General features: G+C 39.1%; 2 protein-coding genes across 5 annotated transcripts in view; one reads left to right on the top strand and one right to left on the bottom strand.

Moving 5' to 3' along the window:
* LOC117915570 (helicase protein MOM1) overlaps window positions 1-15,811 on the top strand; it is a 67,824-nt gene extending 52,013 nt beyond the window's left edge. For 3 of the 4 annotated variants that reach the window (XM_034831155.1, XM_034831157.1, XM_034831156.1), the window contains 4 exons: window positions 8,739-10,124; window positions 10,540-11,508; window positions 11,595-11,820; window positions 14,831-15,811. In XM_034831155.1, coding sequence (XP_034687046.1) covers window positions 8,739-10,124; window positions 10,540-11,508; window positions 11,595-11,820; window positions 14,831-15,519 — 3,270 coding nt within the window. In that variant the 3' untranslated portion in view covers window positions 15,520-15,811. Of the gene's footprint in view, window positions 1-8,738; window positions 10,125-10,475; window positions 11,509-11,594; window positions 11,821-14,830 lie in introns of those variants that run through there. The other variant, XM_034831158.1, reaches the window with a different exon arrangement.
* Window positions 15,812-16,507: 696 nt separating this feature from the next.
* Window positions 16,508-20,100, bottom strand: LOC117915571 (phenylalanine ammonia-lyase-like). The gene is made up of 2 exons (XM_034831159.1): window positions 19,537-20,100; window positions 16,508-18,443 (listed from the first exon to the last, which is right to left on the bottom strand). The coding sequence occupies exons 1-2, from the start codon at window positions 19,938-19,940 to the stop codon at window positions 16,694-16,696; spliced, it is 2,154 nt and encodes a 717-aa protein (XP_034687050.1). The 5' UTR covers window positions 19,941-20,100; the 3' UTR covers window positions 16,508-16,693.
* Between the last annotated feature and the right edge of the window lie 246 nt (window positions 20,101-20,346).

The raw sequence follows: 20,346 nt of genomic DNA, 5'->3' as shown, positions 1-20,346 counted from the left end.
TCTCTCATAAGGTGATCATACATGCAAGTAAAGCTCACAAGCAGCTGTGGAACATCTTCCCTCATCTCTGCTGGTGTGTAATGCCAATCAAGGTATCAAAAGATCTGTCAAGATGGCGTATCATAATCATTCAGTAGTGGACCAGCCCTAGCAGCAAAAGCAGTTCAGCCAGAACAGCTGCAGTGGCGCACTCAATCAGCAAAGGAAGAACACATGACAAAAGCGCTCCAAACAAAGGGGCGCTCAAATGAACTTATGTGGATCCTTTTCATGGAAATTCCCTCTAAAGGTTTTAGCACTCTAATCTTTATATAAATTAATTTGGGTCCTCAGAAAATACACCCTACTCTCTGGTATATCCTAGAAACCAACAAAACCCTGTTGTATCAGGAAAGAAAAAGTACAAAAACACCAGATTATGAGTTTCATTTAGTAGATCAAATATACAGAAAATGGGGGTAATATGATGATTTTGGCCAGTTGGTTTTATTCTTTAAATGGGGAACATTTTCGTAATACTTCTAATGGTAAAACTCATCTACCTTAAGTTATTTACCACATGAAACCCATCTGGTAGAGGATTCTGATTTCCCTTCGCCCCTTTCCCTCCTTTTCTAATGCAAAGTTACAAGATTTTATTGCCTTGTCACTATAGGAAAGGGCTCATTGAATAATGCCCTACAGAAATAGGTTTGACTGAGAGATTGGATTTCCTTGGACAACCTGATTTTTGCCCTTAGAGCTTTACTTGATAGGATGAAGTTCTCCACAGCAGCTCAGAAATCCTGCCAAAGCAGTGGCAGACTCCTGTATCCTGTTGGCATTTTAGTCATTCAGACCTAACAATTCAAGAAAGGGCCTTGATGTTGAGTACAAGTCTTATTTAGATGCAGATTAACCAAAGTTCAGGAATCAAGCTTATTTTCTTTGGAGCTTCCTTTTATGGGTCTTTGAATATGCAAATATATTTGTGGGTTTCATAGATTGAATAGAGGCAGGGAGTTTGTTTTTTCGTAAGTTTAATAGTCATGACTATATTATGTCCAATGATTGTAATTATATTATTTTGAGCTTCCCCTGGCATTGCCTTTGGTCAAACTTTAGTAATCATCACTGATCTAGCTTCTTATTTGAATGAAGACAAAAAACAAAAATGGAAATTAGCCCATTATCTTTTTTGGTTTAGGCTTTTATTGTGAAAAGAGATCCAGTTCCCTCTATATCTTTTGCAATTGCTCCTTGGTCTAGGGTTTACATGCCGGCTCTGAATTTTATGGATTGACCTGCCATTGCGTAATTTTTTTTTTTTCTGTAAATTCAAGATAAAGATGATTTTTGCTTAGCCCACCCCCAGCTCTCAATGTGAAGTCTTTGATTCTCTACTACTTTATCTAATGCTAGCTCTCAATTGATATAGTCTAGTCAAAAAACTCATGAAACTTTAATGGTTCCTCGAATCCATAGGGTAAATAAATGTGTCATGGCCCCTTTGAAGGCCTAGCGTAGTGCCCAAAAAGAGTTAGACCAAAAAGATTTCTGACTTTAGACCTATTAGCTTGACCACAAGTTTGTATAAGGTCATAGCCTAAGTCTTATCGAGGTGGTTATGAGGTGTCCTTCATGAAACCATCCATGCTACACAAGGAGCTTTTGTTTAGGGGAGGCAAATATTGGACACAGTGTTGGTAGCCATTGAAATAGATGAGAAAAGACACTCAAGAGAGGAAGAGGTAGTTTCAAAATTGATTTTGAAATGGCTTATGATCATATGGATTGGGGTTTTCCAAACCATAAGAAAGGGGTTTAGTTCTAGATTGAGGACTTGGATGAGAGGTTGTTTGTCATTGGTAACTTTTGCAATCCTAGTGAACAAAAATGCCAAAGGTTGGGTCAAAGCATCTAGAGGACTAAAACAAGGAGATCCGCTATCCCCTTTTCTCTTTACTATTGTGGCTAATGTGTTAAGTAGGATGATATTGAGAGCTAAGGAGAGTAGGTTGTTGGATGACTTCATTGTAGGAAGGAGTAGAAGTAGAGTGTCTCATATGCAATTTGTAAATGACACCATCTTTTCTAGAGCCTGTTCGAAATAATTGCAAACTCTTAAAATTATTTTGTTAGTGTTTGGGCAGATTTTTGGACTTAAGGTCAATCTTAACAAGAGCACCCTCTCTAGCATCATTGTTGATCAAGTTTAGTTCACTAGATTGACATTATTGCTTGATTGTAAGGCTTCTAACTAGCCTCTTCCTTATCCTGATCTCCCATTGGGAGGGGGAAGTGGTTTTTGGGATTCGGTGGTTGAGAGAATTTCGCGAAGTTTAGATGGGTGGAAAAAAGCCTATTTGTCATTCAGTGAAAGGATAACTTTTATTTAATCATGCTTGTTCCATTTTCCTAATTATTTTCTCTCCTTGTTCAAGATCCTCTCTTTAGTGGCCAGAAAATTTGAAAACTTACAGAGGGATTTCCTTTGGTCAGGAGCTAAGGAGAGCAAGAGAGACCATCTTTTTAGTTAGAATTTAGTGCGTAAGTCTAAGGCAGAAAAGTGTATGGGGTTTGGGAAGATTTCCCTAAGAAATTGTTCTATATTAGGGAAATGGTTGTGGAGGTTTCCTATGAAGAGTTTTGCATGGTGGTATCAAATTATTCTAAGCATTTCTAGGACACATACTAATGGGTGGGATGCTAACACCATAGTTAGGTGGTCACATTGTTGCCCATGGAAGGCCATTGCATAGGTCTTTCAGAATTTTACTAGGTACACTTGGTTTGTGGTGGGAGATGAGGCAAGAATCTATTTTTGGGAAGATTAGTGTAGGGGGGGGGGGGGGTCAACCTATGGGTTCTCAATTCCCAATTATATTCAAAATCGTCACAATTAAAAGCTTTCCTATTTCATCAATCCTTGGGTCTTCTTATTTGTTCTCTTGGAACTTTAACTTCCTCTGTAACCTCTCTGATTTTGATATAGAAGATCTAGAAAGACTAATGTCCTCTCTTACTTGTTTGCACTTATCTCCATCTACTCCAAATGTGAGAGCTTGGTCTTTATCTTCTTCAAGTTTATTTATAGTAAAATCATTTTTTCTAGCCTTGTCAAATCATTCTGACCCAGTTCATTTCCTCCTTATTAATTATGTTTGGAAATCTCAAGTCCCTCTTAAGGTCAAGTACTCTGTTTGGTTAGTGGCACATAAGAAGGTAAACACTAATGACATGCTATAGTTGAAAAGATCATACAAAGCCCTTAACCCTGATGTTTATATATTGTGTATGGAGCATGGTGAATTGGTAGATCATCTTTTTTTATATTGTTTATTGACTTTAGGGTTGCGGCACAGATTATTTAGATTGGCTAAGTTGGATTGGGTTCCTCTTAGGAGTATTTGTAACATAATGACCATTGCATATAAGGGATTGGGAAGCTCTAGTAGAGACTTGGTACTGTGACAAACTGCTTGTTTAGCTTTGATCTAAGGTTGTATGGCCGGAAAGAAATGCTTAGATTTTTTAGGATAAGGCAAAGACTTCAGTGATTCTTTGGGATACCATTCATTTCCTTACTTTCTTTTGAGCCTCTTGCATGATGGTTTTTAAGGGCATTCCCCTTAATGTGGTTCAATTTGATTGGTTGTTGGTGTGTAGGTCTAAAGTTGTGGGTTAGCAAGTAGAAGTTGTTTTGTGTACTTTCCATATGGTGTATAGGTTTACTTAGTATGTTGGAGGTTCCAATTGTTTCATTCTTTATTTTTGGAAGGATTTCTCATCCTTCTTTCATACTTTTTAAATCCTTATTTAATATATTACATTATTGTTTCTCATTAAAAGAAAAAAAAAAAAAAGGGATCATAGCATCTAACTTTCAAGATTTTATTTTATGATAGGAAAAAAATTGGTCTTCTTATATAAAATCATACACAAACACATCATATACAAACATGTATACATCTAAACTATATATTTTTATTGCTACACAAGCATATAGAGCTTAACTCCAGATAACTAAAGTGCTCATGACGCAGGACATATAAACCTCATGTGGGATAGCATTTTGCATAGCTTTTAGCTAGAAGTAGAAATGGCTTGTATAGAGCCAGTTTTGGCAACTATGAACATCAAGCTAGTCAATACAATGAGAATGCCATCCAAAAGGGCAATAGTAGGGTACATTCTATGCATAAGGTTTATTTTAGGAAAAAGTATAGACCTTTTCCTAAAGTTTTTAGTGATTCTTAGGATTTGATGTTGTTATTGGGCATTTAAGTGGTCACATGAAGATCATTAGTTGGAATATTGGAGGGTTGGGTTCTAGAAAGGAAAGAATGGTCCTTAAAGGTTTTGTTTACTATGAAACCCCAAATATTGTGATGCTTCAAGAAACAAAGAAGGAGACATGTGATAGGAGGTTTGTGGGCAATGTGTGGAAAGTTAGAAATAAGGAGCAGGCGATTCTTCCAGCTTGTGGGGCATTGGGAGGGGTTGTGATAATATGGGGCTCAAACAAGTTTAGTTGTTCAAAGTTGGTTTTAGGATCTTTTTCGGTAACAATTAGGTCGGTTTCAAATGAAGAGGGGATTTTTTGGCTCAACTTAGTTTATGGTCCTAATAATTCCAATCTAAGGAAGGATTTTTGGATGAAGCTTCAAGACCTTTTTGGACTAATGTTTTCTAAATGACATGTAAGGGGGTGGGGGTGGGGGTTGGTGGTTTAATGTCATAAGAAGAATTTCAAAAAAGTTGGTGTCTCCAGATTAACCCCTATCATGAGGGTTTTTTGTGAATTCATAAGAAAAAGTGAAGTAATCAACCCTCCCTTTGAAAACTTGCCTTTCACTTAAAATGAGTGGGAGCAAAGTTTCCCTCAAAGCCTTTAAGAAGCACTTCATTGAGATTTCAAGAAAAGATTTAGTTTTTTTAGTGGCATGAGTGCTAGGTTGTAGGATCGGAAGGTCATAAATTCATGAAGAAGCTACTATTTGTTAAATCTAAAATGAAAGAATGGAATAAGGTGCTTTTTGGAGATGTAAAAGAGAAAAAAAGAGAACATTCTTACAGACACTATGAAAATTGATGCTAGTAAGTAGGAAGAGAATCTGATTGTTGAACTTTCAATAGTGAGGGCCCTAAGGAAGGGGGAATTGGAAGAGTTACTGTTAAAGGAAGTGATGTGTTGGAGGCAAAAATATAGGGGTCTAAGTATTTTCATAGGATGGCCAATTGTAGGCGCAAAAAGAAATTCATCAAGTCAGTGCTTGAAGAGGAGGTAACTCTAGAGAATATTGAAAACATTTTGGAAAAAGTAGTGCATTTTTTTGGAAAGCTATACTCCAAGCCCGTAAGCGATTCTTAGAGGTTAGAAGGATTGAATTAGTCCCCCATATCAACAAAGAGTGTTGTATGCTTGGACCACCCCTTTTTGGAAGAGGAGGTACGCAATGCCATTTTTTAGTTGGACAACAAAAAGGGAAAAACCCCCACTGCCTAGCGATTTTACCATAGCAATGTTTCAATAGTGTTGGGATATGATTAAGGAAGATCTACTAAGGGTGTTTTTGGAGTTCCACATTATTAAGGGAATAAACCAAAGTACTAATACTACCTTTATTGCTCTTGTTCTGAAAAAGAGGCAAACCGACAAAATCTCAAATTTAAGACTTATCAGCCTAGTCACTAGTCTGTACAAGACTATAGTTAAGCTTTTCTTAGGGCATGTCCAAAGAGCTTTTGTTGAGGGGGGACAAATTTATTGTCAATCAAATGGTGGATGAGAAATGGCATTCAGGAGATAAAGGGACAGTCTTAAAAATTGATTTTGAAAAGGTCTACAATCACGTGGATTAGGAATTTCTTGATCACGTAAGAGAGAGAGAGAGAGGGTTCATCACAAAATGGTGGTCATGGATGAGGGGCAGCTTCTCCTTAAGAAGTTTTGCAGTTTTAGTAAATAGAAATGCCAAAGGATGTGTTAAGGCAACCAGAGGGTTAAGACAAGAATGGGTCATGTACTAGAAGTTTTTTTTTTTTTTTTTTTCTTTTTGATACATTGGTTATGGATTTATAGGAACTTAGAACTTTTGGCTTGATATTTATCTACAAAGTAGTGGAAACTTAGAACTAAATGTAATTTTCAGAAGTTTTAGAGACCATTTTGTGGATTTATGATGGATTGATGCGTTTAAAATAATAAATTTTTGTAAGTTGATTTCATTGAAACTCGAGCATTCAGGGTTTGTTACGTGAGATATTGATGAATGCATGTTGACCTCTTTTTAACCTATTTTCTATGAAATTTGTTTTATATTGCTTTAGATACTCCCTCAATGTGTGTATTTCAATAAGTATGCGTGTTTTATTTATTTAGTTATTTCCCAATCTGTAAGGCAAACTTACTGAAACTATGCAAAAAAATTGGAAACCATGTCTGATATGATTTAAGAGTTGAGTATGTCCACACAGAAGTGGCAACTTTTGATGGAGCTGTCTCCCCAGGGCTTTTCATTCAAATATGAACCTCCAGCCACATTCGCTAAGGACTTAAAAACATGCTTGGAACAAAGCACTCCATTCAGACACTTCTCCAAAACAAGCAATTCCTTTTTGATGTATAACTTTTTTCTTTCCTACTGGGACTTGAACTTGAGCTATCTCCAATGTTTCAACATCATAAAAGGCCATTTTTTTCTCCTGGTAAATTCAACTTTTAATGGCTAAATTTACATTTTATGCTAGTTTCCTGATCCCTGCCCTTTCCCACTATTTTAGGTGGAAAGGCTTCAAGGGGCTGGAAATTTGAAACATGAATTCAAAGAAATTTTTTTGGAATTGTATTACTATGATCGGATGTTTTATGGTTCTAGGAGTCACTCTTTTCTCCATTCCTTTCATGGTTTATCTTGTTTAGGTGTGTGATAATCTTTTGATTTCCATTTCTTTTCTTTTTGCCTCCTTTTTCTAGAGGTGCCTCTTGTATTCCTCCCATGTACCAGCCTACAATCTTGATGCTGATGCTGAAGTTTGCATGCCAATCAAAAAATGTACCAGCCTACAATCTGATGGTTTCTTTAATACATCTTACTTATCAGAAAAGAATTTAACAAATTGAAAAGAAAAATGCTTTGTAAATGTCTGTTAAGCTCATTAATGGCTTACTTAAACAATTTAAAAGCAAAAATGATCTCCCAACTTATTTACCTTCCAAGAACTGTTAATACTACTTAATTTAAGCTAATACGTTCTGTTTTGATGAAATTTCGAATCAACCTAATCAAATTTTTTCTCCTCAAAAATAAAAAAGTTAAAATAGTCTCATCTTGCTATTTTAAATACAAAAGTCTCTGAATCAGTAGAATTCAAAAACTTTATGTATCTTCTGATGATGAATTTGTTTATTCTGGGATATGGCATATTTTCTTTGTGTCCTTTCCTCTGCCACTCATCTTTCAGAAAAGGGAAACAAGAGAAAATTCTCCCAGTTTTCCCTATCAAAGAGAGAGAGAGAGAGAGAGAGAGAATTGTCTCCCACTCGATGTAAATTTTAATTTTAAGAATCCTGCTCATAACTTTTATGAATTCACTATAATAGACTGGCTACTTGTCCCAGAAATATCGTAATTAAGGTATGTGCTCAAATTAGTATTTGAATAATTATAAAAATCAGCATCAATGACATAGGAAAAAGAATTATTAAAACTGCTGTTTTCTCTGTATTAAATCTGTTATCCTGTATTATTGTCTTTTTGTTTGGCTTAGTGGGTTGTCTGTGTATGGTATGTACATCCTGTGTACCTCATTTTCACCTCCATTAAGTTGTTCTCATTACTTGACAAATAAAGAAAAATTATTACAATTCTTCTTTTTCTCTGTAGCATGGTTGAGTGGGCCTTGTATGTGTGTGTGTGTGCGCGAGGAAGGAGGGGAGGGAGAGGAGGAGAAAGAGATTTTAAATTCATTTGGAATTTTGAATTTAGATGTTCATAGGTATGGATGCAAGCAAGCATGGTTAAGGGGCCTTCTATGTGTGTGCGTGCATATGTGAGGGAAGGATAGAGAGAAGGAGAGATTTTAAATTGATTTGGAATTTTTAATTTTTATCTAGTTAGGCCCCTTTCTCATTCGTGCACATACAGATGTGTCCAAATATACGAGTGTCTCTATGTGTATGTGTAAGCTCACTCAAATGCATCATGTGCAAAAGTATTGATGTGCATGCAGATACTTCGGTGTTTGAGAAAACGTTAAACCTAGTTTGGCGCCTCTCATGCATGTGCAAGCAGATGTGTGTGAGTCAGTGAATAGTTGTGCCTCTATATATGCACACAGCTCAATCTCTTGCTTCATGCACATAAATATTTGTAGGGGTTAATTTCATTCACCTCCCCTAAGGTTTTGACTAAATACACTTAGCTCTCATTGGTTTAAAATTTCATCAAATACCTCTCTTATTTTCAGTAGAGGAGAGGTGAGTGAAAGTTTTGACTAAATACACCTAGCTCCCATTGGTTTAAAACTTCATCATATATCTCTCTTATTTTGAGTAGAGAGGAGGTGAGTGAAAATAATAAATGAGAAAGATAGGGAAGGTATTTGATGAAATTGCAAGCCAATGAGGGTCAATTATATTTAGCCAAATCTCGAGGGGAGGTGAATAAAATTAATCTATATTTGTAGACTAGCTGTGCTTGTGATATTATATATTTGAAATTTCTAATATTACTGGTGTGCTGGACAATTTGCAGTGCTGGACTGCTGGTTCTTTGATGAACCATGAAATTGATCGCAAGGGATCGCTCATGCTTGCAAAACAGCACTTAGCTTTTACCTGCAAAGAAGAAGAGGTAGAATATGTGTACTCAAAGTTGCATTCTCTGAAAGAAAAATTTCAATACCAAAGTGAGAATCTGCGGGTAGCAGATTCTGAACAAGATCTCATGTCAGCAAGTAAAGGATATTTGAAAAACCTTTTGCATGGTAGGGAGTCCTGGGAATTGAACCATACAAAGGTGAAAGTAGAGGCTGAAGAGATACCACTAGCTCAGGAATGCTCAGACAAGCAGGTCTCATCCCAGCAGGGACAGGCAGAAATTGCAACGGTTGAGAATGAAATCTCAAAAAGTATCAAACGAATTCAGAAGAAATGCAACAAGAAGATGAAAAAACTCCTTTGGAAGCAACAGGAAGAAATGAAAGAATTAGACAAAATCGATGAGCAGGAAAAGGCACAGCTGGAGAATGATCACAAAGTGGAGTCTGCGCTTATTCGCTCTATGTATGGTCTTCCATTGAGAACAGATAAACTTAAGATGTTGGATAAAGATTATGCAAAAAAATTTGAAGAGCACAAACGGCAGATGAGCGTGCAGATTAAAAATCTTGAGGCAATGCATCTGGCTGCAAGGAATAAGGAGAAGCAAGAAGCAGCTCGTTGGTTGCAAGCAGTGGAGTCATGGGCACAAGATGAATTGTTACGTAAGCTGCCTTTGAATGATTCTGCGTGTAGGGTGGAAGACTCACAGAGTGGTGAACTAGGTAGATGCCATGCTCCAACAAGTTTTGCCTCTGGCCCTGCTGCTTTTTCCAAAGAACAAAGACAGGGAATGACCCAGGATGAGATGGGACAGTCTGGAGTTCATGAAACTGTTCCCAGTAACTCAGTTTCCAGCAGTTGTCCGATTGAAATTTTAACTCTTCCAGTAAATCCCAGTAGTAAGGATGATAGGTTGGCTACCATGGCCTCAGAGAAAGCATCAGTTACCGGATTTGAGCAGCACAACAGATCAGGCAGTTCCAGTAATGGTCCTGAGAACATTGTCTCTGCAGATCCGCCTTCTTCAGAAGATCATATTCCTGATGGAGCCATATCAAGTTTTCCAGATAGAGGGATCCAGTTGGAAGTTCCTGACACTTGTCCTGATGAAGTGGAGGTTGGTGACTCCAATAGAGAGAATGATGAAGCTGATACTATTGCCTCAAATAGAACAAATTCTGTTGGAGGAGGTGACCTCCATGATGAAGTAAGTATATCCACTAATGGGGACTCACTTTCACAAGAGTTATCTCTGGTAAATTCACTACCAGTGCAGCCACTTACCTCCACTGAAGGTGCTGAATTGCCCTTAAATCAGGTATCTAACTCTTCCATATTAGTTATTTATTTCTGGTGGATTTGATTTAATCAACAACTTGTTGGTTTCTTTATGTGATCATCAACAAATATGATTTTATGCTTTCTCTTTATCTACCCTTTCTGGACTGTGTACTTAATAGTTTCTCTATCATTGTTAGATGGTGTCAGTATTGAGTTGCTGGGATTTATTTTGGAGATCCTAAAGTGGTAGTCCCAGGACAGGTGTCCATTAATATGTTTTTCTTTGAATGTCCAATTATATTGTTTTCTCTAGATTTGCTTCTCATATTTTTGGGAGGTGATTGTCTGGATGTCAATTGATGCAATTATTTCTTGAGAAAATCTGAAGGAATGTGGAAAATCAAATGCTTTGAGCTGCCCAGATTGTTCCTGATGATTTCCTACTTGGCCAGGCACTTCAAGCTGAATGTTTTCAACCATCCTCTTCTAGTGGAATGCCAGATGAAGTCACCACAATTGGTGGAGAGCAGGACACTCTGCAACAAGTGGAAGTAACATTGCTACATCCAATCAATGATGTTCTATCTGAGCATACTAATTGTGAAGGAAGCCGGACTCAACATAATGTATCTTCAGCTAGTGGAATCGATCATCAGCCATGCACTGAAGGGCATTCCTCTTTCCAGAATGCTCAGGTGCCAACAGAACCGGTGGGAATTCCAGTTGAGCTATCATCAAATCAAGCTATTTCACAACCTATACCACAATTAGCAGTTGAATGTCAATTGAGCAGCGAAAGGCATACTTCTTTTCATGATGTTCAGGCTCCTGCTCGACTGGTTGAGAACCCAGTTGAGCTTTCAAATCAAGCTATTTCACAACCTTCTATGAATTTGGAAATTGAACATCAGCCAAGTGGCGAAGGGCATGCTTCTTTCCAGAATGTTCAGGTTGCACCACTGTTGGGGGAGAACCCGGTTGAGCTTTCAAATCAAGCTGCCTTACAAACTGGAGCATATTTGGCAACTGAACAGTCAAGCAGTGAATTAGGTTCTTCTATCCAGAATTCTCAGACTCCAACACGACTAGTTGAGGACTCAGTTGAAAATACGTGCAGAGAAGGAGGTTCCTCTTTCCAGAATGCTCAGACTCCAACACAACTGGTTGAAAGCTCAGTTGAACTTTTGAACCAGGCTGTTTCACAATCTGTGACACATTTGGCAGTGCATCAGCCCATTGATACTCTTGCTGGAGGTTCAGACACAAGAACTACACCCATTATTCCAGGACTCAGTAACCGTCCAATACAAACTGCCCCACCTGTGCCACTGCGGATGCCTCTGCACTCTGACCCACTTCAAAACGAATTGGAAAGAATGCGCAAAGAAATTGACCAAACCATCAAAATCCATGAAGACACGGTTAGGTTTTCTCACATCACTTTTTTCTAGCAGAAGTCAACTATAGTTGTTTCTTTCCCACTGAAGAATATCTTTTGTTTGAGCAGAAGCAGCAGCTGAAATCTGATTGTGAAAAGGAAATAGAGGAAGTTGTTGCTCAGATTCGTGGGAAGTATGATGCTAAACTTCAGGATGTTGAGGCAACTTTTGTGCTGAAAAAGATGGAACTGGATATAAATCAGAAAAAAGTTACCATGAATAAGATATTGGCTGACGCTTTCAGGTCTAAATGCATGGATGTCAAGGCATCTGGAGCACCAGGTGTGCAACAAGGTATAACACTCCTTTCTAAACTCTCTTTATTCTATTCTTTATTTGGGAGTATCTCTGCGCTAACTAGAAACCAGATATGTGAACTTGGTTTGACCTGTCTCATTGGCTTAGTCCAGGATTTATTGGTTGTTTTATCTAATTTCTTGTTTATCATATCACTTACAGAATTCTCTCTTTTTGTTCTCTCTTACCAATTTGTATTGAGTTCATAGAAAATCAAGATTGTGAAAAGAGGCATTGCTTCACTAAGTCATGTGACTTCTCAACAATATGAATATATGATGTATGTAAGAAACTTCTCTCTGTTAGCATGTCAGAAACCTAATAATAACTCTCGTGTCCAGTTATGTCCACCATTTTGGTTTTTATGGGGGGGGTGTAAAAAAAAGAGGGGGTAGGGGGGAGGCAGGTCAGGTGGGCGAAGGTTAGTGATAGGAGAGATGTCTTGGTGTAAATCCTTGTCCACCTATATCCCACACCATTCTTACAAAAATGTCAGTTCTCATTTACTTAAGAAATGTCTGGAAGTGTCCAGTTCTGTCCTTTGCCAATTTGGACACTTGCAAGAGAAAGTGTACATGAACATACAGGATACTACTCCCTGTCAAAGTTGGTAATTGGAGACTTCTTGGTGTAAATCCTTGTCCACCTGTGTCTGATACCAATTCTTATGGTCACGAAGTGTTAATTTTTATTTAGTTGAACTTGTCTGGAAGAACAGTTATACTATGCATTTTCATTATCAATTCTGTAATAATATTATAATATCTTCATTATGTGCTCTTCTTGTTCTTTGCTTCTGCATGTCACAAAAACACAAAATAAATGAATAGAAAATCCACAAATTTCTTGAGACCTTGTGTTGAATGTGACACTTCCTTCCAAGAAAGGGGAAAATTTTTTTATCACAATGTAGTCACTTACAGGAGCAGATCATAAATTCAAAACTTGAGCTTGTTGGGCTGTGGGGTGGGGGGGTTCCCACCACTTGTCCTCCTGTTGGGAGCCTCGTTTAGTCATTGAGGCTTTGGCATGTGGGGGAAGAGAGACTTCACAAAAGGCTTGCTATATGGAAGAGGCAGTAGCTTTTCGTGGACAGTAGCCTCATATTGATCAAGAGCACTTTATTTGGTTGCCAATATATTTACATCATTGTTTGTCATTCTAAGAAAGGTGAGATTGAGATCAGAGCAGATTCAAAGGGACTTCCTTTGGGAAGGTGGAGTTCTTGAGACTTGGGATTAGAGATATATTTATCTTAAATAAGGCTTTACTTGGTAAGTGGAATTGGGGGTTTGCTATAGAAAGTGAGGAATTATGAAAGCAGATTATGGTGGGTAAGTTTGGAGTCGAAGCAAGTGGGTGGTGTTCTAAAGGGGTAAGGGATGGATATTAGGAAGGGTTGTGGATGGCAATTAGAAGAGGTGGGGAAGTTTTATTAGTTGAACTGGATTCCAACTGGGGGACAAGAGAAGAGTGAAATTTTGGAAGGATCATTCGTATGGTGAAAGCCTTCTTGAGTGTAGATTTCCCTTTGTTTGCCCCACCCAACTGAAATGATATTTGGATTGAGGATGTGTGGGAAGAAGTAAACACGAGGGGGAGTTAACCTTGTTTCTTATGACAATTTCATGATTAAGAACTGGAAGACGGTGATTTGTTTCGTATAAAGATAAAGGGAGTTGAGTAAAAAGGAATAGTGAAGATAAGTTGATCCCAAAGGATTGAAGGATGGAAAATTTTCAGTAAGACCATTTTATGCCTTTTTGGGACAAAGAGAAGAGGGGCTTGTGGAAGTGGTTTGAAATTTTTGGGTACCCACGCAAGTGAAATTCTTTGCTTCAAAAGTGGTTTGGGGAAGGATTTTGATATCTGATTAGGTAAGAAAGAGTGATTTAGGGAAGAAGAGTCCGTTGATCTTTCATTGCTTTAAATCAAGGGTCTTGTGGCGTTTCTTAGAGTTGAGCGGGAAAGAAATATGAGAAGGCGTGGAGGGCTGCCATGTTGTGTCTTTTTGGACTATTTAGAAAGGGAGAAATGGAAAATTATTTAAAAAGTTGAAAGGTCATTTGAAAAAGTGGAGACGTCAGACCAGGCTCTTAAATCATCATTCTTATGTAGTCTTTTGCTTTGGGCTAGTAGGTCTTTGGATGGTGGTTCAATATCTATGATTGATTGATCTATTTGATTTCTTAGGTTCCAGATAGAGGAAAGTTTTTTGTTTTATCTCCTTTGTTTCCAATTGGCACCATCTGTTGTATGCCTTAGTGCAGTCCTTTTGATTGGCGCTGTTTATAATATTTACATTTGCCTGTCAAATAAATAAATAAAAAAATCGAAGGAACTTAAAATGATGATTTTGTAATAAAAGAATATTAGCTACTCATGAATAATATTGTGACATACTTTGAAATATATCTACATGGTTGTGTCTGTCCCATCATTGCATGAGCACTTGGCCATGCATCCTTTCTTCTTTCCCCTTTCTTATTATCCTCATTTTGCACCCCTTATTCCATATTGGATTCTGTAGAGAGTTAGATAATTTTTTTGTTTTACAATATAACGTTTTGATACACTAAATGTGTCATCCTCATTACTGCAAAGTGCAAATAGAACTGGTAATGACTTGGCCTTTGGAACTAGACAAAATCTTCCCAACCAAACTTAACCCTTTATAATTGCTGGCAGATTGTTTTAAAATATGAACTATTTTAAAATAATAAAAATTAATGTTAAAAATAAATTGAGAATTTTTTAGAAAAAAATTAATTGATAAACACTACCAGTCCTTTGAATGGATATGAGTAAACCTGGAGTTGGTAGGAGTTAAAAAAATAAAATGAAATAAAATAAAAAGGTACATAATACACTCTAAGTGGAGTGGTTAATGGGATAAGTTGCGGGTATTTGCAAATGTTATACATGTGTGTGCATGCATCTTGGTTTTATTTGTTTGCTACATCAATCTCTTTGCTAGTGAGCTCTTAACATCTATTTTTCCTTCCAGATGCGCCTCGCCCTAGTTTCACGCAACAGATCTATCAGCTATCATTGCAGCAAGGCTCACAGAGACCTTCCATTGCCAGCAGTTCATCTTTTCTTGGCACACCTGCAGCTGTTCCACAAACTACTGCCCCTCCTCCTGTACAGGTTGTTCACCATTCATCAGCACTTTTCTCAAGCGTTCCAACCAGACCCCTCCATATCAGCCCTATCACCCCACCCACTGGAAATCACCAAGTTGGCAGTGATATCCGTGCCCCTGCCCCCCACCTTCAACCCTTCAGACCAGCCATACCCATGCCCTCAACCAGTCTCCCGTCGCTCATGCGTGGGATGCCAAGTCAGCCAGCACCTAGTAACCCCCCTTCAACTTCTTCCACTCTACCCCAACTTTCGCAGCTTCCAGCCCGTCTGCCTCTGACTTCATATCAATCTTGTCAACAGAATAGTGGCCAACGCCTTGAAAATCCAGGTGGTTCTCTAGCTCTGAATAACCCTCCGCTATCTGCACTGGAATTGCTTATGGATGTTGACAACCGAATTGGGCCCAACCCTTGGAATGTTTTGGCCCCTCCATCTGATACAAGTTCTAACCTTGAACTACTTGACACATCGGAACCCAGGGCACTGGATGGTACACGTGCCCATGCAGGTTTGACATCTGACGTTGTTTGTTTATCAGATGACGATTGACGAGTCCTAAAGTATTGTAAGGTAATGATTTGTCCCACCTTGTGCTGTCATTCGTGGTTGTTGCCACAAATGGGTTTTGGAGAGGGATTCTGGAATGGCCTGGGGACTAGGCTGAAACAGAGATGCTCATCTTTCACAAATGAATTTGCATCTGTATATGGCTGAATCCATTTTGTTCTAAAGAAATTATCAAGTTGAAATTCATTTTTAATTTTTATTTTTCTCCTTCGCCTCGTTGCCGGATGACATTGTGTTCTGGTGGTCGACAAATACAATACCAAATTTTTTTTTATGTTCAACGCTTCTCTGGATGGGCTTCTGAGCGCAGCATCTCTTTTCACTACTCGACATTAAAATAAAGGATGGTTTAGACATTAGGGTCACTATTTAAGCATACAGTCTTTACTCCTCCGAGCAGTGTATCCTTGCATGCTACTTGTCTAAGTGATAAGATCAACACTACGAATGGCTCCACGGCAACTTGTTATTTCCATATATCCAATTTACTCTTTTGAGACTAATTTTAAAAATGATTATTAAAACTTTTCGACTACTAGTGTTAGAAATGTATTATGTGAACTGGCAAGAACAAATTAACAACAGAAGAGGCGCCCCCTTTTGTCTGAAAATCATCAGTAATATGGGAAAGACTCTATGGTCGGGTATTTGCCCAAATTTGTCTCCTAAGCCTTAAGGTCGACCTACACAGGAAGGGAATGGAAATTCTTAGGGACACTGAATCACGAGTCAAGGTGGTCCCAGGGTCCGCACTAAGGATCACACCCTCCCTTCGACAAGGAGACTTGGTTTTCACATGGATTGGATTTTAGTACCAGACCGTGAGAAAGTGAACCGATTGAGTTGTCTTTTCCTCACATCAAATATCTCACCTATTTATTTTCTACTAAAGATATTAGTCTTCTTCACCTATGAATTCGCGAAGAAGAGAGAGTCGAACATGATTTTTGTGTCGTGAGTGATATCGAAATTTAATAAACTGGAATTGTATAGAGCAAATTTTGGAGACAGATAAACAAGGCCAATACATTTCTTGTTATACACAAACATGTGAGAAGTGCTTAAAAAATGTAACCAAAGAAAAAAGAACAGAACGGTTGACAATAACACTACAAGGCCATAAATCCCATGAATAAACTCAAAAGACAAGTTGGTTTCAGCAAATTGGAAGAGGAGTCCCATCCCAATCATTGAGACATTTGAGCAGCGGATCGATGATCTTCCCCTCACATATTGCAGAGAACACCTTATCAAACTCCTCCCCTGGCGAGATGACCTTTTCTCCTGTCAGAAACTCAGTCCCTGACTCTTCCCTCACAAACTTGTACAGAGGGTAGGACCTGCACTCCTTGATGCGGTTTGGAATGGCCAGATTCCCAGTATCAAAGGCAATTCTCGTGCTCTCCACGTCTTTAGGCAAAAGGGTCTTCAGTTCTTCCTCAAACGCCCCTATCTTTAGAAAGATTGAAGTACTTGAATTCCTCAAATCCTCGTTGTTCATCAGCGCATGATCAACCAGGACTTGCCTTAGTTTTTGCATCAAGGGGTATGTTGCACTGCATGGGTCATCGATGTAGGCAAAAACGTGCTCGCGGTCTACTACTTTAAGCAAGTCCTTCTCGCAGAATCGAGACGGGTGAAGCTCCCCATTGATCCCAATGGTTAGCACCTTTTTGGCCACTTGGCTCACTGTGTTCTTGACTGTGTTCTTCAAGTTCTCCTCCAAATGCCTCAAATCAATAGCCTGGCAAAGTGCCACCAGGTAGGTTGAGGACATGAGCTTTAAGATGTCAATTGCTTCTTCAGTTTTCCGCGAAGAGATCAATCCTAAGGAGTTCACATCCTGGTTGTGTTGCTCAGCGCTCTGAACATGATTGGTGACTGGGTTGGCTAGGAATTGGAGCTCAGAACAATATGCTGCCATTGCTATCTCAGCACCCTTGAACCCATAATCCAGACTTGGATTCCTTCCACCAGAGAGATTTGAGGGCAACCCATTGTTGTAAAAATCGTTAACCAGCTCAGAGAATTGCGCAAACATGAGCTTCCCAATGGAGGCTATTGCTAATCTGGTGTTGTCCATGGAAACACCAATTGGGGTACCCTGGAAGTTCCCACCATGCAAGGCCTTGTTCCTTGACACATCAATCAATGGGTTGTCATTCACCGAATTGATCTCTCGTTCTATGGACTTCGTTGATGTTCGAATAACTTCAATCTGAGGACCCAACCACTGGGGTGAAGTCCTAAGAGCATACCGATCTTGCTTGGGCTTCTGGAGGGGATCGATCTCGTGCAGCTGCTGAGCCGCCTTAACATAAGCGCTTCCAACCAAAATGTGTTCCATAATAGCCGCAGCTTCAATTTGTCCCGGATGGTGTTTCAATTTGTGCGTCAAATGATCAGTAAACTCTGGCTTCCCCTGCATAACCTCAGCAAATATAGCCGACAAAACTTCTGATAAAACAGCAAGTATGTTAGCCTCAAAGAGAACCGTTGAAGCCAAACCAGACCCTACTGCCGTGCCATTAACGAGTGCAAGACCCTCCTTAGGCTGCAACTCAAAGAACCCTCCATCAATTCCGGCAAGGCGAAAGGCTTCCTCAGCATTGAGGGACTCTCCGTTAGGCCCGACGGCCCTGGAGTTAGGCCTGCCGGTGAGGAGACCGGCAATGTAAGACAGAGGGACGAGATCACCAGAGGCACTGATGGTGCCACGCAGAGGCAAGCAAGGACTAATGTTGGCGTTGAGGAGCTTAACGGTGGCTTCCAAGATCTCAAATCTGATGCCTGAGTATCCTTGGAGGAGGGTATTGATCCTCACCAGCATTGCTGCTCTTGTCGCACTGTGAGGCAATGTGTGGCACGACTCTGTTCCCTTCCCAAATATTCCAGCGTTCAAGAATCTGATTCCACCACCATGTTAGCATCTAACCTCCAAGTTTTTGAAAAAATTAAGATTGGTTTTCTCTATTCCCCGATCAATTCGAGGAAGAACATTACTGTTACTCCCATCAATTGATGGCACATGCAATCTAGATTGCTTTGGTACCGCATTTAGACTTCTGTACCATTATTTTTGTATCATTTAATGTGGTAGCTGACATGCCCCCGTCTTATAATTATTTTATTTTTATTTTTATAAATCCCTACTTGCATTAAAATCAAATACCAACATTTATAAGACAAAATTCACATCAAAAATGACAAAAAGTTATGATTAAATTACACATGATGATCCAATCAAATAAGCTAATAATAAGCTTAATGTTAAAAATTCTAATCCGACAGAATTTTAAATTAAATAAATAAAATTAACTTATTAAAAATATAAATTTATTATTATACTTCAATGAAATAAAATATTATTTAATAAAAATTATGTAAAAGAAATTAATCATTAATTGTAACAACACCTCCCACTTTTTTTTTTCACCAAAAAATCATTAATAAGCCAAAGAAATAAAAACGTCGCGTGACTCTCGATAGACAAACAATTTTTATTTTTGTAGCAGTAATGGAAAAACATAGTGTCCTTTACTGTCATGGCACGTGAGACTTGGTTGCATGAAAATTTATGGATTCAACTGACATGGCTCCCACCACGGTGCCACCATTTCCTTTTGTGACCACCCCTATCATATCTTCTAAGTCTTGGCTTTTACTTACATATATAAAGGGAAAGAGATAATTAATTAATTAAAGTAAAATCAGTTTAAATGCATTATGCCACGTAAGCTCTGCCTGCAAGGCTGCAACCACTGAAGCGACATTGAGTGAGAAATTAATTCCACCCATGACCACCCACATATCTGGACTCCAAATCTTATGGGGATCAAAAAATTAATTCTTTAATACCACTTGGGTTCACGTATATATTCTCTCCAAACTTGTCCTAAATATTTATGAATTGTTTGCTCTAAGAACTAAAAACCCAACTCAGAAACGGAAGAATTTAAGGAAATTTTCTTGGGAATGTAACGTATTAGGTTTAATTACCTGATCAGTTCTTTCTGAAGAGCATTTCCTTGTTTGGTTCTTCTATGGGAAGTCGCACCGAACCCGGTAGTCACCCCATAACTGTCGGTGCCCTGGTTCATGCTCTCCATCACCCAGTTGCTGCTGGCCTGCACCCCGGCCCTCGCCGACTCCGACAGTTCCACTGTGACCCCGTCGCTTCCGGTGGCCGCCACAGCCGCCACCTGTGCGATGTTGAGGCTCTCACCCCCAAGCCTCACCTCCGGCTTTCGGAAGTCCGCCACCATTCTCTTCACCTCCTCCAAATGGCTCCCCTTCAGAGTCTCCGCCGCCGCCGCCCAGTAGAGGGGATCCGCGGCCTTCATGCAGAAGCCATTGGCGTCCACCTTTCCGTTTCCGTTGCCGTTGTGGTGTGAGAATTCCATTTTGTAAAAATCCGAAGAGAAAATGATGAGTGCTGTATATCAAATTAAGCTGGGGAGGGTGAGAGCTTAATTTGATATGTGAAGAAGAAAAGAGAGGGAGGGTGTTTGGTTAATGGGAAAATAATGAAGAAAAGAGGGGAAAGGAAGTGAATATAGTTGGAGGGTTGGTTTGGGAGTATAAATAGAGGAAACGTCTCAAAGAGTGTTGGGTGGGGGACTTGGGAGAGAGGGGGTGTTAGTTGAAGGAGACTCGTGGCCGTTTGATCTTCATGGAATCTGAGGGCTGCGGGAGAGACAAGTGGTTATGAGTTCAGAGCGCATGAGGCTTGCATTTACCCGTCAAATCTGAAGGGGTTGGTGGTGTGCGTGGTCTAAATATTCAGCAGTTCCCATCGTTCATTTATTA

Source organism: Vitis riparia, chromosome 6 (assembly GCF_004353265.1).
Source record: "Vitis riparia cultivar Riparia Gloire de Montpellier isolate 1030 chromosome 6, EGFV_Vit.rip_1.0, whole genome shotgun sequence".
In the NCBI taxonomy this organism is placed as follows: Eukaryota; Viridiplantae; Streptophyta; class Magnoliopsida; order Vitales; family Vitaceae; genus Vitis; species Vitis riparia.
Note: the sequence above shows the minus strand (reverse complement) of the source record. Positions and strands in the feature narration are given on the sequence as shown.

Coding starts and splice junctions, on each gene's coding strand:
- LOC117915571 (XM_034831159.1), bottom strand. CDS start 19,940: ATGGAATTCTCACACCACAACGGCAACGGAAACGGAAAGGTGGACGCC. Junction 18,444..19,536: donor CTTCAGAAAGAACTGATCAG/GTAATTAAACCT, acceptor TGGTGGAATCAG/ATTCTTGAACGCTGGAATAT.